Source organism: Photinus pyralis, unplaced genomic scaffold, assembly GCF_008802855.1.
Source record: "Photinus pyralis isolate 1611_PpyrPB1 unplaced genomic scaffold, Ppyr1.3 Ppyr1.4_LG4, whole genome shotgun sequence".
Taxonomy (NCBI): Eukaryota; Metazoa; Arthropoda; class Insecta; order Coleoptera; family Lampyridae; genus Photinus; species Photinus pyralis.
The window spans coordinates 30,895,051-30,910,313 of NW_022170511.1; the positions used below are offsets into that span (position 1 = coordinate 30,895,051).

A 15,263-nucleotide genomic window follows, 5' to 3' on the forward strand; every position below is an offset into this window, starting at 1 on the left:
TCCTTCTGTACTTCCAGTAATCTAATAAATGTCACTTATTATATTATACACCTAAAAAATTATGGCAAGTAATAGTTATTTGTGTACCAAGGCCGTAAAAGTGATCTTTTTCGGCCGAAGCTGCTGTTTGTGGCCGAGGCGGTAGCCGAGGCCGCAATTCAGATTAGGCCTAACAAATCACTTTTGGCCAAGGTGCACACAACATTTTTTAGGCGATCATCAAAAAAGAATTCAAAAATTTGCTCATAAACATTGTGATTATGCAAAATGGTGTGAAACATTCCTACAAGTCCGAAAATGAAAAAAACGCACGTGGATGGCCCAATCCTTGATGGGGCGAGACCAGATAGACGCTTTGTATCAAACAGATTACTGTTTCTCAAACATCAGTTTCAAATAAGTACAGTTTGACAGATGTGTACAATAAAGTAAAGTTTGACAGAAGCGTACAATAAAGTGAAACTTTATGGCCGCAAAAGAGACCATAAAATCAACGTTTTTGTGATGATAGCCTAAAAACTTTCATTTTTCCATTATACCTAAAGCTATTGATCTATACTCAAACTAACATACAATTCATAATAAACAATATGCTTCACCTATTTGCCTTAGCAGCTTCAAAATGAGTAACAAATCTTAAAGATAACACTGATAGAGCAAAACACTTTGCAGTTCTTTAATCCTAGCTTCTAGTTATAAACATGAAATAATTTAAATTTTTGCGCGATCGGTCATTTCTGACTATTTACCATGGGTGTTTCCATGACAGTACGTAGAATTTACCAGTTGCTATGATTACGACGACGCCAAAATTACTTACCGATCTAAAAACAGAACAGCAAAAATACTTACCGACGCCTTTTTAAAAATCAACAGTCTTACATTACATTTAATCTTTAATTATTGTTAGGTACATTAAACGTACAATTTGTGCTGTTGTTTCCTATAGCAAGACGCTCATAAAGTCATAAAGGAAGTGCAAAGCTAGTAAACTACATCAGACACATGCACATTTTTATGAAATTATTAATTTCAATTTTGACAAATAAACTGGTTACCTAGTGATGTACACCATACCACTTCGATCATTTCGATTTATTCTGCTCGTTAATTTCTTAGTGCATATTTATATTGGTTGAATAATTTTAATTTCGATTGCGCAAAAAATGTTATAAGCACGTCGAACGTTAAGGGTTACCGTTCTCAGACAATAATTGGAGTCGTCGCTTTGCTCCTCCTCCAAACAATTGTCTTCGAACGGTAAAAATCCCTTACCGTTCTCCATACTTAATATACTATTATTTATAATTCAAAATATAACATATAAATTACTTAACAATCATAAATTACGTTACAATAAATACCGCTTATTGCCTTCTTGACTAGAAATGACAGCTATTGCTAGTTTAATTACTACAATTATCTATCACCACTCCAACCAAGGGGGTTGGTTAATTTCATGTACCGGTGTATACGTTAAATTTATTGGCAAGTTAATTGTGGCGTAATTTTGTTGGAGTTTCTCTAATGTTTTCCTAATGATTAAACCATTTTTTCCCATTAAAAATCCAGCCGGAATATGAGCCTCTTCTACAGAATCATCATCTATCATTTCAATGTAGTAATCTTCAACAGTTTTACGTATATCAGTTATTATAACAGCTTTAGCGCCCGCCTTTTCTGCCACAATAGTTTTTACTTTAAAAGAACATTCTCTACAATGCAAAGTTTTCATAATAAGTCATTTTTAAGATCACTTACTGACCCTCTTTCGATTAAGGCCACGTTGCCTTTAATAATGTGAACATTATCAGGTGTGTCACAACAAAACATCGGTTGTACAGGTACAAGAAATACATTTTGAGCATTAAACGATGCATTCTACAAGAGGGTTATTAAAATGTAATCTACAAGACGACAAAGACTAACAAATGGAGCACCAAAATCTTTCGCTGGTCTAATTCGATATGTATATTCCAATTCAACCGGATCTATAATTTCGAAAAATATATCACCGCCAATTATTTCTGCAGTTGTTGCACCATCAAGCATGTGTAGATTGTTTGCTAAAACCATCTTATTGTTAAAATAGGTAGGCAGTACAAAAGTACTTACGTCCTAACGTTACACATTTAAATAGACTAATGAAAAAGGCAACATGTAATAAAACCAATTCTGAGGTTGTATTTGTTAGCATAATCACTACCAATAGACTATTAAACACATAAATTAGGGAATGTATCCGATCACAATTGCCAAATCATTTGTGGAAACCTTAACGCCAGAGATACAAGATGAACGCCTAAAAGTTAAGATTACTAAAATTACGTAGTGTAATTTGTAATATTTACTAAAACTGATTAAAAGAATCACGACAAATAAGATGTTTAAAAAATTTTAGGTTAATATCAGCTGATGAGCTGGTGGTTTTTGTGCCAATCACTTTTGTCGGTAACTCGGTACCCGTTGGTCTATGCGACGTTGGCAGTTATTGGCGGCCGTACTAAAGGTACGATTACGAATCACGCGGATGGAAAACGGTAGCGGCAGGACGGCCGACAGCACATGCTGTCGGGCATCACACTTTAAATCTGCAATTGTTGAGTAATCAATCATAATCATCTTCACCCCCCCCCCCTTCGCCAAAGGTTCAAACACCACTGGATGCATGCAATTTAAAACATTATAGTATATTATATACCGCGGGACTGAAGTAGTACTTTTAATCCCGAAAGTAAAGCCATAATTTACCTGAGGGATTAAGACCACTACTTCAGTCGCAAGGTATATACGATATTTTTCGTACTTCCGAAACTGAAACACTTAATATGTATGGAGTTTGAGAACGCGTTCTTTCAAAAAATCGCTGCTCAACAAGTTACCATAGGAACTGTCATTGCTAGTGTCATAATTTTGGTGGTGGGTGACAAACGTGTATTTGATATTGATAAAAAGCAACCAAAGTAGGTAAGAGGAATTGATACCACCGAAATCCAAAAACTATATGAACAGCAGTACGATGCGTTTAAGAAGTAGTGCCGCATACAAAATGTGGAAGAACCTACTGAAATTGCTTTGTTAGTAATTTCATCCTTCCGGGATTTTCGTAAAATTTAATCCCGGCGGGACAAAAAGTGACACTTCAGTACTTGTCATAATGGAGTGAAGTTGTCACTTTAGTCTCGGAAGTACGAAAAAGCATATTCTATTCCCATTTTGATACTTTTACTATGGCTACTGGCTATTATGAACAGTATAAATGTAACATTTAGGATTGAAATCACATAAGTATTTGTGTGCCACAGATTTAAATGCAATAATAATATTATATATAATCAACGTTTACTGTGACGTAAATTTAATTCATTTATTTATTTATAAAAGCCCGTTTGTAACGATCACTTATTTAGTCAAATTTTTAGTCCTTTTTTTCTTCAATAAAGATAATGCTATCCTAAAAATGTCATAAATGATGAAACTGTATGTAACATTCCATAATATTGTCAATTTTTTAGTACAGTAAACATTTGTACATAACCTGTGTTATGTTAAATCTGGAGACTAAATATTTATCTTCTGTAAACTAAGGTCTCTATCTACTGTCTACCTATAGTGAGCTTTAAAAATGAATATAAATTTAATTTTAATTGTACAAATTCCCTATAATCTGTCAAAAGTTACTAAGAAATTGAGGGAAAATAGGACAGGTTCTAAACATTACAAAAATAGGACAACTTTCAGTTCCTAAAATAACTACCAAAACATTGATCAAGGTTGATGTATGAAATGTTCATTTTTTTTGTTCCTAAAAAAATTATTTAAAAATTGACTAAATAAGTGATCGTTACAAACGAGTATTCAATTCAATATTAATGAATTTAATTTATAACAGTTTAAATAGATTGATTTATAACAGTTAATTATTGTTTATCAGATACTTGTTCCCAAATTTATAACATATATAGGTTTATAAGATAACACTCGATCGTGAATGTCAGCATTATCACTTCGGCGTCGATGTTGGATATTCCATTAAATACGCTTCAATCTGCTTATATAGCACCAGCGGCGCCGCCAGGGGATGGGCCGAATGGGCTCTGGCCCAACTGTAGTATTGCTCACACATACACCCTTCTCCAGATCCAGATCCAGATTTGTGATCAGTGACATCAGTGTAATTTCGCTACTCACGATAAGCATAAGCTCAGCGACATTATTATTCACATTCAAGGATGTCACGTGCAGTCTATGCGATGCGGTACGCCACAATTAAACAGTAAAAAAAAATTTATTAAAGCAAAACTCATCGAAAAATACCTATTGTTTAAGGTCAATATATGTAATTATGCCACGAATAGTAAAGCTGTGCTAAAACATAATCGACGTAAGGGAATGTCGGCGAGTTGTAAAGTTACACGAGTGCGCTAGAAATTGAATGATAAATACTGTGATCTTTATTTGCAATTAGAAAATTAAGTTAATTGCGTATTCAAGCTAATTCAAGACGGCCTCGAGTTCTTAAGAAAAAGGCCTTTCAGGTAGGATAGGATTAATGGGTTATAATTTTTAAGTCTCAAAAAATGACAGGATTCACTTTCAAATTAGTGCAATTACACTTAAAAACCGGCTAGAATAAAGCTGAATTTATAGTTCCGTACCCGCAACGCCGTACCGTAACGTTTGGAATTAAACCTTACTTATTGCGCGTGAACATTTATAGTTCGCGTTAACGTTGCGTTAGAACGGTTACGGTAGGTAGGAAATGCCCAAATCTTAAGCCGGATTTATAGTTCCGTAGCCGTAAGAACGTAAGAACGGAACCGTAAAATCTTACGTTAACGAAAATTATACGATTTATAGTTACCGTAGTGGTAAGAGATGAGCTTGCGCATTAGTGCGAAACGAGATCTGTCATTGTATGTCATCTGTCAGTAAGAGTAACGTGCATGCAAAATAATAATAACCAACAAAGTGTCAATAATTATTGTAAATAAACGAAACGAACGTCAGGTATACTCAACTGTTTGAATTATCCGAGTACTGCCGACGACAAACGCGTTAGCACGATTTACCGTAAGAAATAAGATTTGGGCACTTCTTACGTACCGTAACCGTTCTAACGCAACGTTAACGCGAACTATAAATGTTCACGCGCAACAAGTAGGGTTTAATTCCAAACGTTACGGTACGGTGTTGCGGTTACGGAACTATGTATAAATTCAGCTTTATTTCTTACGGTAAATCGTGCTAACGCGCTTGTCTTCGGTAGTACTCGGATAATTCAAACAGTTGAGTTTATCCTGACGTTCGTTTCGTTTATTTACAATAATTATTGACACTTTGTTGGTTATTATTATTTTGAAGTGCACGTTACTCTTACTGACAGATGACATAAGTTCGTGGCACAAGATCATCTCTTACCACTACGATAACAATTTTTGTTAACGTAAGATTTTACGGTTCCGTTCTTACGTTCTTACGGTTACGGAACTATAAATCCGGCTTAACTCTATCTTTACAAACCGCACCCACTTACACTCGCCATCTGTAAATTACACCAGCGCCTCCAGTGTTAATCTGAATCGCGAATAGTCTTTTGCATTTTTAATGTGAAATACACATCTGGCGACAGTGTACGAAACACCAAACCTTCGATGAAGTCACGTAGAGGGCGACCACTTCCAGCTATAAAAATAAGGTTATAATAGAATTATAAAAATGTCATATTTTTGTATTTAAAATTTTGGAATTATGCTACGAATGTCAGCGATTAATTGTGTATGAAAAAATGTGCATTTTAAACTAGGAATTATGTGCATTTAAAGATAATCTTTAGTTTTAATCATTTTCATTTAAGTGTATTGTTTAGCCCTTCATCATTACCATTATAGAATGGAGAAGAAAAACGCACCAGTGCATGAAGAAGTAAAATCGAAGGCCATTGTTAAGTATTCCGTACCTTGGCCAGCAAAATTTACAAAATTGCAATGTAATACAGACTTAAATATGCCTCCATCGAATTGGCTTAGCAGTTCCGTTGAATCGTATGGATTGCAACATGTTTTATATGAACAACAAGGTTTCAGTAGGTATGTACTTTACTTTTTGCACCATGCACCACATTCAACAATTGGCATGTCAGCATGTTTTAAAGATCTTGTTAAGATTACCTCTACTGCCTCTCTTCTGCTACACGCACTGCATTTGTAAAACTATGTGTTTTCTACACTGAAAATAAAATATTTGATATTACATGTCTTATAATTTTGCAAGCATTCGCTTCTGTATTGTTTCTAAAGGAGAACTTTTGAAAGAATTTAATGCCAAAAATCTGATCTATGTGATTTTTCTGTAACCATCCAAGGTATGAAACAAAAGAAAAGTGGTTAAAGGATCTAAAACGACTAGGTACTTTATCAAACATTTCAAAAAAATGCCCTATACAATGTTTGGTCCAAAATTATTCCAAACTACTGGAACTAGATTTCTCTTTTACATCTCGTTTTACGTTACTTAGTTTAGTGGGCTGGGTCACATGGAAAGAACCTCCTTTATTTTTTTTTCCTTTGTTAGAGGTAAATTGAACATAACGTTTACATTTAATAAAGACTATTGTAGTTATTATTGGTTTCATTCTTCTGGTAAAGCGTCCTCTCCAGGTTTGTTCCAAGTGGAACATGTCTCTGAACATTAAAATTCTGAAGGATCGGATTCATAAACCATTTCAGTGGAAATTTGGATGTCAGCAGTGGTCAATGTATCCATCTGGATAACTGCGTATTTGATTTCTTACTTTTGGAACGTTTTACTCGACCTTTAATGCAATTTATTTTACTGTTACAGTTTTCGGATGGCGCACATGTTTCCTGATTGTGTCGGTGAAGTGGATGTTGTATCGGATTCAGAAAACATAAAAAATTTGCTAAAAATACCGTACCACAAGGGCTCTGTCAGTATGATGGTGCATCGAGTGGAAAATACATTACTTCTAGATAACTTTGACATTTATAAGCACATCCTTCGTACTGCTGAAACGGAATGGGAGTGGCTAAAGAGATTTTTTTATGATATACTTAAAAATAATATTGACGAAGGTCAGCTGTATGACAGTAGTTTATATTCTAAAAACCGAACTCGAAAGGCACTGCAACAAAAGAGTTTGGTATCAAAGTTTCTATATCACAGCCTTGCTGACAATGAAAACGCAAGCTCGGTCGATAATAACAAAGATCTTACCGAAAAATTTACTTCACTTTCCGAACCAGCACCAGAAGAAGTACCAGATCCACGTTCACATGTGCACAAATATAATCGTAATGTAATATGGACCTTTGAAGATATTAGAATGTTAATCGGAACTGACATGCCTATTTTTGGACAAGGTACTCATCCTTGTATTTCTTTACGTCTACGTGACATGACAAAACCAATCAGTGTTCTCACAGGCATAGATTATTGGTTGGATAATTTGATGTCTAATGTACCCGAGGTTGTGATGTGTTACCATCTAAATGGATTTGTACAAAAATATGAATTAATAAAAACTGAGGACTTGCCTTCACTGGACAACTCCAAGTTTTCTCCTTCGGTTATTAGAGAAGTGGCCAAAAGTATTTTATCTTTTCTTAAATCAAATGCGACAAAAGCGGGACACACCTACTGGTTGTTTAAACCGAAAGACCAAGATGTGGTCAAGTTGTACGATTTAACTTCTCTATGCTCAAAGTATATGGCCGAGAAGGATGAAAGTCCATTTACGGTACCGGTCGCAATGCTGCTATATCGAGTTGCACGCAACATGAAGCAGTCTGGCGAACGACAACAGGCCGGTACAATCAGGATGCTCCTCAAAAATTGCATTAAACTGCTGGCAGAGACCAAATATCCAGAAATTATTACTTCGTCCAATTACATGCTGTCCGATTTGTATATTCCTGCAAATACTAATCCGGAAGCTCCAAATTTTGAACAGTTTGAAGGTCAATCTCCTGAGAATGTTTTTGATGATGATGATATTCCAGGTAGGTACGAATTTATTCATCACTTATGTAGTTAGATATGCGCATCCATTCTTAAAAAAGTATGTTATATAGCAAGAGACTAAAATGCATGTTTTAATCTCGATAGTGCAGTTTGTTGCCGAAAATGAAGTTCGGTACAAGCACCATGAGGGATTAGAATACACCATGATATTATACAGGACTTGCATTACAAAAGAAAAAGATATTATATCTAGCCTTTTCTTCCACACCCCCAGCTGCCCTCACTTAAAGTTATAATATGACCCCCCCCCCGTGACATCTTTTTAAAAGCCATCAAATTATCTTTACAAAGATAACTGCAAATTTTAATAAACATAAATGAAGTTTACATATTTCACGTTTTGATTGTATATAATTTTTTTTATTAAATCTCAAAATGGTCACCAGTGCACAGACACTAATACAGTTTATGTTGAAATTCTTCATGGACATCAACAAAAGTCTCTAGTGATTTATCTACATTGATGGGTATCTTGCTATATGAACCACTGGATAGCCCAGTATGACTGGAGACAAAAATACAGAATACTGATATGTCACATGGAACAGGGCTAACACATTTTTAGCGTCAAGATGATAAGCAAGTGGAGCATTTTTGTCATCTCGTGTCATTTATAACCGAATCGCGTGAAATTCAAAGTGCGCATAGTTAGTACCATATCAAATGTAATGTGACCGCTTTTGCACTTTTGATTATGTATTTGTCAGGCTTCTTAATCCAAGAACAAGTCCCACCAGGCTGCTGGCCTCTGCTAACAACTCGACGCTAACCAAGATGCCATGGGCGGCATCCTAATGTGATTTCTGTAATGAGAGAGGTCGGCTTCCAGGTTTTTTTTCCTCTCCATGGGTTGGACTATATCACGCCTACGCACTTTTACCCTTGCTTTGTTAAAAAAATATGAGGATCCTCTCCAGCTGCAACTTCCTGATCTGCTGAGGTGCTATTACATCCTCACCCAGGTCTGGTGATCTCTGTTTGGAGACAACCTCACACCACCAGAGGATGTGTTCCGATGTTTCTTCCTCTTCCAAGAAGAAGTGACATGTATTATCCTGAGCTACTCCGTTTTTGTTGTCAAGAGAATATCCAGTGACCAGGCCTATGTATTATCTTAGTTCACTTCTGCAACTAGCTGGTTTTGGTCTCCTAGAAACTGATCGATTTCTTGAATTGTCTTAGTCCTGCGCGATGGGTTAGTACATTTAATTCTCGTGTACATGCAGTCGGTATTGAATAAGAAGTCAGTAGGTTATTCACAGGAAATCATCGGTATTCAATAGGAAATCGCAAGTATTCATAGGAAGTTATCAGCGTCCAGTAAGAATTCCAGTTATAGCAAGTCACTACTATTTTACAGAAATAAACAAAACAATAGGAAGTAGCAGTAATTTAAATATTCTTTGTAGAAATGATGATTTTTGTTTTGTGGGCCTAGATCTAGGAACCGCACGTTTCCATGCACCTCTATGCGCATCAACTGCTATGGTTACTAGCATTCCCCTTACTATAATACTCCTCTTACTATGGGAGTTTCAGTTACAGTAGGTAAGGGATTTTTCACGTGCAAAATATCTTCGCAAACATAGTATCAAAACAGGATCTACGTTTTTACTTCATATCCAAGAAGAAGGCGTATTAAGTTTTTCTCCGCTATAGATAACTGCTACCTTGTCCGAGGTTTGAATCCGCATCACTTGGGTGAAAGACCAACAGGCTAACCTCTGCCAACCAGGCAGCTTATTTAAATATATTTACACATATAGGTACATACAGGACAAGATACAGGGTGTTCATTTAAAACTTCTCATCCCCAATATCTCGATAGCTGCGTTTTACTAAAGTAATCCAGAAACATGTGGCAATGTTACAGAAGGGGAGACCTTTTTTATTATAAAATTGACTCACCCCCTCTCACCCTTTGCGTCCGGGAGAAACATCAAACATTTTAAATAAGAAAGGTATCAAGTAATTAATACCTCATTTTCACCCGACATGCTAGTATTTATTTTTTTAAATTGACCAATCCGTTGTCGAAATACGCAAACGATTTACTCTACACCCCAGTTAAACACATGATTTTCGTTCCGTTGCCGACCGTCGGATCTGATACATCATAAGACTGTTTTGAAGTTTGGAAGTGAGCAATTGTTTGACATCTTTTGCGAACCTCGTCAAGCTCGGCAAAGTACTTCCCGACTTGCACGCCAATTCCGACAAGATTTCAATGTTACGCTGACATTGGTGGAATTTGTTATACAAACCTCGCTGGTCAGTGGTTCATAACGCGCATATACCTCACCCCCGGTGGTTATGTACCTTAATCCCTCGGCGTAGGTATTGAACTACTTCCTAGCTCGGTATGTAATCTACTATTACCTACCTGAATGCAATTAATTCTTTCAATTTTACGGATTATGCTCACTTAATAAAAATCTCTTTTTATTATAAAGTATGGACAAATATAACATTTTATCTTGAATTATTTAACTTATTTGAGCCTATTTCCTTTTCATCTTTTTGATCTTCGTCCTCGGCCAAAAATTTTACCTAGTTTTTTGAAGAAAATGAGAGTAGACAAAAAGTATAATTAATTACCACTATTGCATTAATAGGTAAATAAGTTAAAAGTCAGGTTTATGAAACATCTCGATAAAATGAAAGCATAAATGAGAAAGTTAAATGTAATGTAGTGAGTTACAATGTCAAAAGAAATAATAAAGAACATCAATTGCATTTTAAGTCATTTTTCCAATGTATAAGGGCACTAATTTTCATTGCTCAGGAAACTCGGCCATCACGTAATTAAGAAAGAATACATTGTTAATCAAATTCAGGTAATTTAGGAAGCATTACATTTCGCCATTCTTTTTATAACTTGTTTCAACATTAAAATCGTTTTCGGGCTAAAGAACAAAATCGTAATACAAATTTTTGGCTAATGTTAATTGGCCTTGCACTTGATAGTAGCATTAAAAAAAGAAAAAAAGATCTATTAAATGAGCCTAATAAAAGGGTGCATTGCTATTTTAAAAAATTCAATTGTTTTTCGGTTTTTCGTTACTCATTTGTTTTCTGAAGTAAAAACAATTGAATAGTGCCTTATGGGAAATTATATAACGGGAGGCTAAAAATAAGTGGCCGTCGAGTCACCTTTGAAGGTTTAAGTTAAATACGATTTCCATTCCAAAGGTGACTCGACAACATTATTGATCGCATAGTATTAATACAGTCATTATTTACCGAGATATATACTATATTCCAAACATAGTGGGGATGGTTATAGGTAGGTATTTACCATTATATTCACAATTCAGGTCTATTTTGGCTATTCATTTATTGCAATAATCATAATAAATGCCTTTAGGTTTATCTTTATATCCTACATACGTAATTAGTGTGCCTACTAATTGGCCCAAGTAAGTGCAATGGGCGGGTCTAGATGAAGAGTGGAGACTTGAAATCTATTTCAATTCCACATAGTTTTTTATTAATATGTTATTGACAATTATTGCTAAAAATAGTATGTCATTATGTGTGAAAATCGCCATTTTCAATTATTGTGTTACACCTATTTATTACGATTTAAAGTAGTTAGAGCGCGTTCGGCTCAAGTCAAGTGATGTACTCGGCCTACCTATTACTTACGGTAAACGTCCCCAAAAAAATGTTGTTATGAAGGAAACATAATTAGAAATACGGTATGAGTGGTATTTTGTACCTCAGCACAATGCAAACGTTATACACTCGGTTATACATAATTTTTAAAAAGGTATATACAGTAGTCAACTTGACTAGTCTCCCTACTTTTCGACCCTGTTTCAAACCTTTGCACACTAAATGTTGACGACACACAGCGACTAAATATTCACAGTGTAAGCGGTAAATCCTAAACGAATATATTTATTTTTAATCAAAACGTATGCGAGACGTATGTAAAAGCCGGGAAACTAAATAATTTGGCGTTTTACGTGAAGTCGGTGTAGTGGATTTGGTTTTTCGATGTTGGCGCCAGAGATCCCCAGCCGCTATCTTGATCTCGATCCGATCAGTGTGTCAACAAGACGTGTGCAGGCCTTGATAAATATCGCTGGTTTTGGTGTTCTTTCTGAAAGACACCATGCCTTTTGTGAAGAAAAGTGCTCAGCAGAAGAAGGAAAAGATTGTCCTAGCTCAGCTATATACTAGACCTAGTGGAAAAGTCATCAGATTAAAACGCGTGCTGATTAACAGAGCAGACGCCGCTTCGGCGGTAAATATCTTCCTTATTTCATCATGAACATGTACTTTTCCGTGCATATTTAGATTCGTCACAAAATTTCGCTTCTAATGAGACCCATCTCGTTTAAGTCTTGATACAAAAACCTTCGCTAGCTCAGAAAAACTGAGTCTGTCCATAAGAGCCCATGTTAAAATACCCTGTTTTTACTGTCAAATATCTCAGAAACGGCACATAGGAACACTTTTTTCTTTTGACCATTAGAAAGTGCGTCTCTCAGAGAATAAGTGACCAAATTTTCACCAACTTCTTGTTACTTTTACCTAGGCGCTCTAACTACTTTAAATTTCAAAGTAATTTTTTCTACAACTGTCAAAAAACCTGTCATTTTCTGACGAATTTTGAAGCACGGAATACTAGATTTTTTAACAGTTAATTCATAAGTAAGATTGCTCTTGACAACGTGCGCGAAAACGGGCCCACGGGGGCTTAATTCTGAGACAAAACTGAATAGAAAATCTGGAGTTTTAGAATAGAAGATCAATATGACGGTTCTGTTTTTCGATTTAGTAAATAGGAGTGTTCAAATGCTACTTGCTGCAAGGTTTTATATTGAAAGGATGTATTAATCAATTGTCCATAAAACTTCTGTGGACAAATATTAATGTAGAACTTATGATTACAGCTGAAGAAGATGATGTCGACTATACAAAGACCTTAAGTCTGGAAACGGACAGTACATCTGAAACATTTCCAAATTTTTACAAGCAACCACCACCGATAGGAGGATCAACAGGAGAACGATGTTTACAAGCTCTTCTACATATCGCATCAGGTCTAGACTGTTTACAGTATTTTAGCAAGACTGAAAATATTTCAGAAAAAAAAGAATCTCAGGAGGAAGATATTTTGATGGCAAAATCTTTTGAAGCAATTCCAATGCCTTATAGCAAAATAAATAGCGCATCTGTTTCTGGTAATGATGACCCTTCCAGTTGTCAAAAAAGCAATAAGAAGAGCAGAAAACGTAGAGATAAGAAAAAAAAAGATGAAGTTCCTATTAACAATATTGAGTGTTCCCCTAATGCACTGCTACTTAAGAATAAAGCTGACGCGCAACCTCTACCCACATGGCAGGAATTTAATAACGATCATATCTCTTGGAAAGACCATTTTAAAATCTTATTGTACGAAAAAGCCGAATTGGTGTACGCAACGTTAGCCGAGCACCAATACGTCACAACAAATTACGGAGCAAGTTTACGTAGTTTAGGGTTGCTAGTTCGTTGTCACGAAGTTCTTAGTAGATTATACCACGCAAATAACGCCCTAATGGAAGATTGCTTATTGGGTAGAGCCGGAGATTGTTGCCTTATGATCGTTCACAACTGGCATAAGGTTGACGAATATCGAAATGAAATAAATACATTTCTGGTAGAAGACGATAAGATGAAAGTGCAGTTGGAAAAAGAGGAAAGATTGTACGGAATAAAATATGCGGAATCAAGTTTAAAGTGTGTACTTTTGCCAGATGTTCGAACAATGGAACAAATGCTAATAAAGTGTGTAGAACTGTACGATAAAGCGCTGAGATATCGGGAATCTCAAAGCATTTTGTTAAGATTAGGAAATAGTCTAAATGAACTGGGAACATTTCTTTTAAATCGAGCTCGAAATGCTACTTCCGAGTCGGACATCTTTCATTTTGTTAATAAGGCAGAGTGCCATCTAAAACGTAGCCTTACACTATTTGAGAAAATTAAAGATAATTGCAATGTCGCTTTAGTTTATACAAATCTGGGTCATCTCTATCGTGTTTTAGCACATGCAAGTTCGCCTGCAGAAAGATGTGAAATCACAACGAAAGAGAAATTATATTATAGCAAAGCATTTGTGAATTATAAGAAAGCTCTTCAGGCACTGGGAGAACGTGATCGTGCTCCAAGTATCTGGGATGCAGTTAAATGGGAGTTATCCACAGCTTTATATACCATGGCGACAGTTTTACACGATCATCCGAATCCAGCATTGGTAATTAAGAAGCCATAACTTTAACTTTTAATAACTGCTGTGTTGCAGAGTTTTACAGAGGCTAAAAAGGAAATTGTGGAGGTATTCCAGCAGGCATTGCAGTATTGTGATTTAGACGAGAACAATCCCAAATATCCATTGTATCAGTTTAGGGCTGCATGGATACACTTTCGACTTGCATCTCTTTATCACAAGAGCGTTTTAGAATTACCTACTGATGCTGCGAATCGAAAAGGAGTGATCTCACTCTCGAAGTTGCACTATAACAAATCGATTCCTCTTTTCCTTGCATCTATGGATGCGGTTAATTATTTCACCGTCCAGATGCAGTTATTTGGTCTTATTGACTATTTGGGGAAATGTAAGTTGTGTTTTCTTTGAAGAACTATTAATAAAATGATAATTGCAGCTTTGTCAACGTCACAAGTAAAACTTACACATTATCAAGATTGTTTAGACATATTGTGTAACGTGAAACCCATGCTTCAGTTAATTATCGACAAGAAAATTGATCTGGAAGAGTCCAATGATGTTGAAGAGCATGAGGGGTCGTATAAAACTCTGAAGTCTCTTATAAAATTGCTTCAAAATCAAATTCAGTATACATTTAGAGAGTTAACAAAGTTGTGTCTTCACAAACCAGCTATAAATAAAAATTGCGTTGAATTATCTAAGCTATACAAAGAATGCTACGCTGCAACACTGAGGCTGGATAAACAAAACCTCTATGATAATATTTTAAGTATTAATAGTGTTTTATCAAAAGTTCAACCTTAAATACTAAATTGCATTGTTTGTACATGTAATAAGATAATTGTAAATAAACGTTACATTTTTACGTTAAAGTAAAAACATTATTACAGACACTAACCGTAGGACTCCTACCCTGTTCCAGGTTCTACTTGACCATGAAAAAAACCTGCACATTTCACAACCGAACTCTTATACACCTAAATCTGCTAATTATTCA

At 35.6% G+C, this 15,263-nt stretch overlaps 2 protein-coding genes across 2 annotated transcripts; one reads left to right on the top strand and one right to left on the bottom strand.

Moving 5' to 3' along the window:
* Positions 1-1,207: 1,207 nt before the first annotated feature.
* On the bottom strand, positions 1,208-2,426 carry LOC116168555 (PRADC1-like protein). Its single transcript, XM_031484459.1, has 5 exons — positions 2,352-2,426; positions 2,116-2,302; positions 1,930-2,066; positions 1,766-1,881; positions 1,208-1,715 (listed from the first exon to the last, which is right to left on the bottom strand). Exons 2-5 carry the CDS (start codon positions 2,195-2,197, stop codon positions 1,427-1,429), a joined length of 624 nt encoding a protein of 207 aa, XP_031340319.1. The 5' UTR covers positions 2,198-2,302; positions 2,352-2,426; the 3' UTR covers positions 1,208-1,426.
* A 3,104-nt stretch (positions 2,427-5,530) lies between these two features.
* On the top strand, positions 5,531-15,131 carry LOC116168112 (erythroid differentiation-related factor 1). The gene is made up of 6 exons (XM_031483781.1): positions 5,531-5,698; positions 5,892-6,089; positions 6,844-8,021; positions 12,948-14,293; positions 14,342-14,654; positions 14,703-15,131. Exons 1-6 carry the CDS (start codon positions 5,655-5,657, stop codon positions 15,068-15,070), a joined length of 3,447 nt encoding a protein of 1,148 aa, XP_031339641.1. The 5' UTR covers positions 5,531-5,654; the 3' UTR covers positions 15,071-15,131.
* The last annotated feature ends 132 nt before the right edge of the window (positions 15,132-15,263 follow it).

What these genes read in the sequence shown, in the direction of transcription:
- LOC116168112 (XM_031483781.1), top strand. Translation starts at nt 5,655, where the DNA reads ATGAAGTCACGTAGAGGGCGACCACTTCCAGCTATAAAAATAAG. An exon ending in GAACAACAAGGTTTCAGTAG is followed by an intron (nt 6,090 to 6,843) that starts GTATGTACTTTA and finishes TTACTGTTACAG; the next exon opens with TTTTCGGATGGCGCACATGT. An exon ending in TATTGACTATTTGGGGAAAT is followed by an intron (nt 14,655 to 14,702) that starts GTAAGTTGTGTT and finishes TGATAATTGCAG; the next exon opens with CTTTGTCAACGTCACAAGTA.
- LOC116168555 (XM_031484459.1), bottom strand. Translation starts at nt 2,197, where the DNA reads ATGCTAACAAATACAACCTCAGAATTGGTTTTATTACATGTTGCCTTT. An exon ending in AAGATTTTGGTGCTCCATTT is followed by an intron (nt 1,882 to 1,929) that starts GTTAGTCTTTGT and finishes ACCCTCTTGTAG; the next exon opens with AATGCATCGTTTAATGCTCA. An exon ending in GTGGCCTTAATCGAAAGAGG is followed by an intron (nt 1,716 to 1,765) that starts GTCAGTAAGTGA and finishes TTTGCATTGTAG; the next exon opens with AGAATGTTCTTTTAAAGTAA.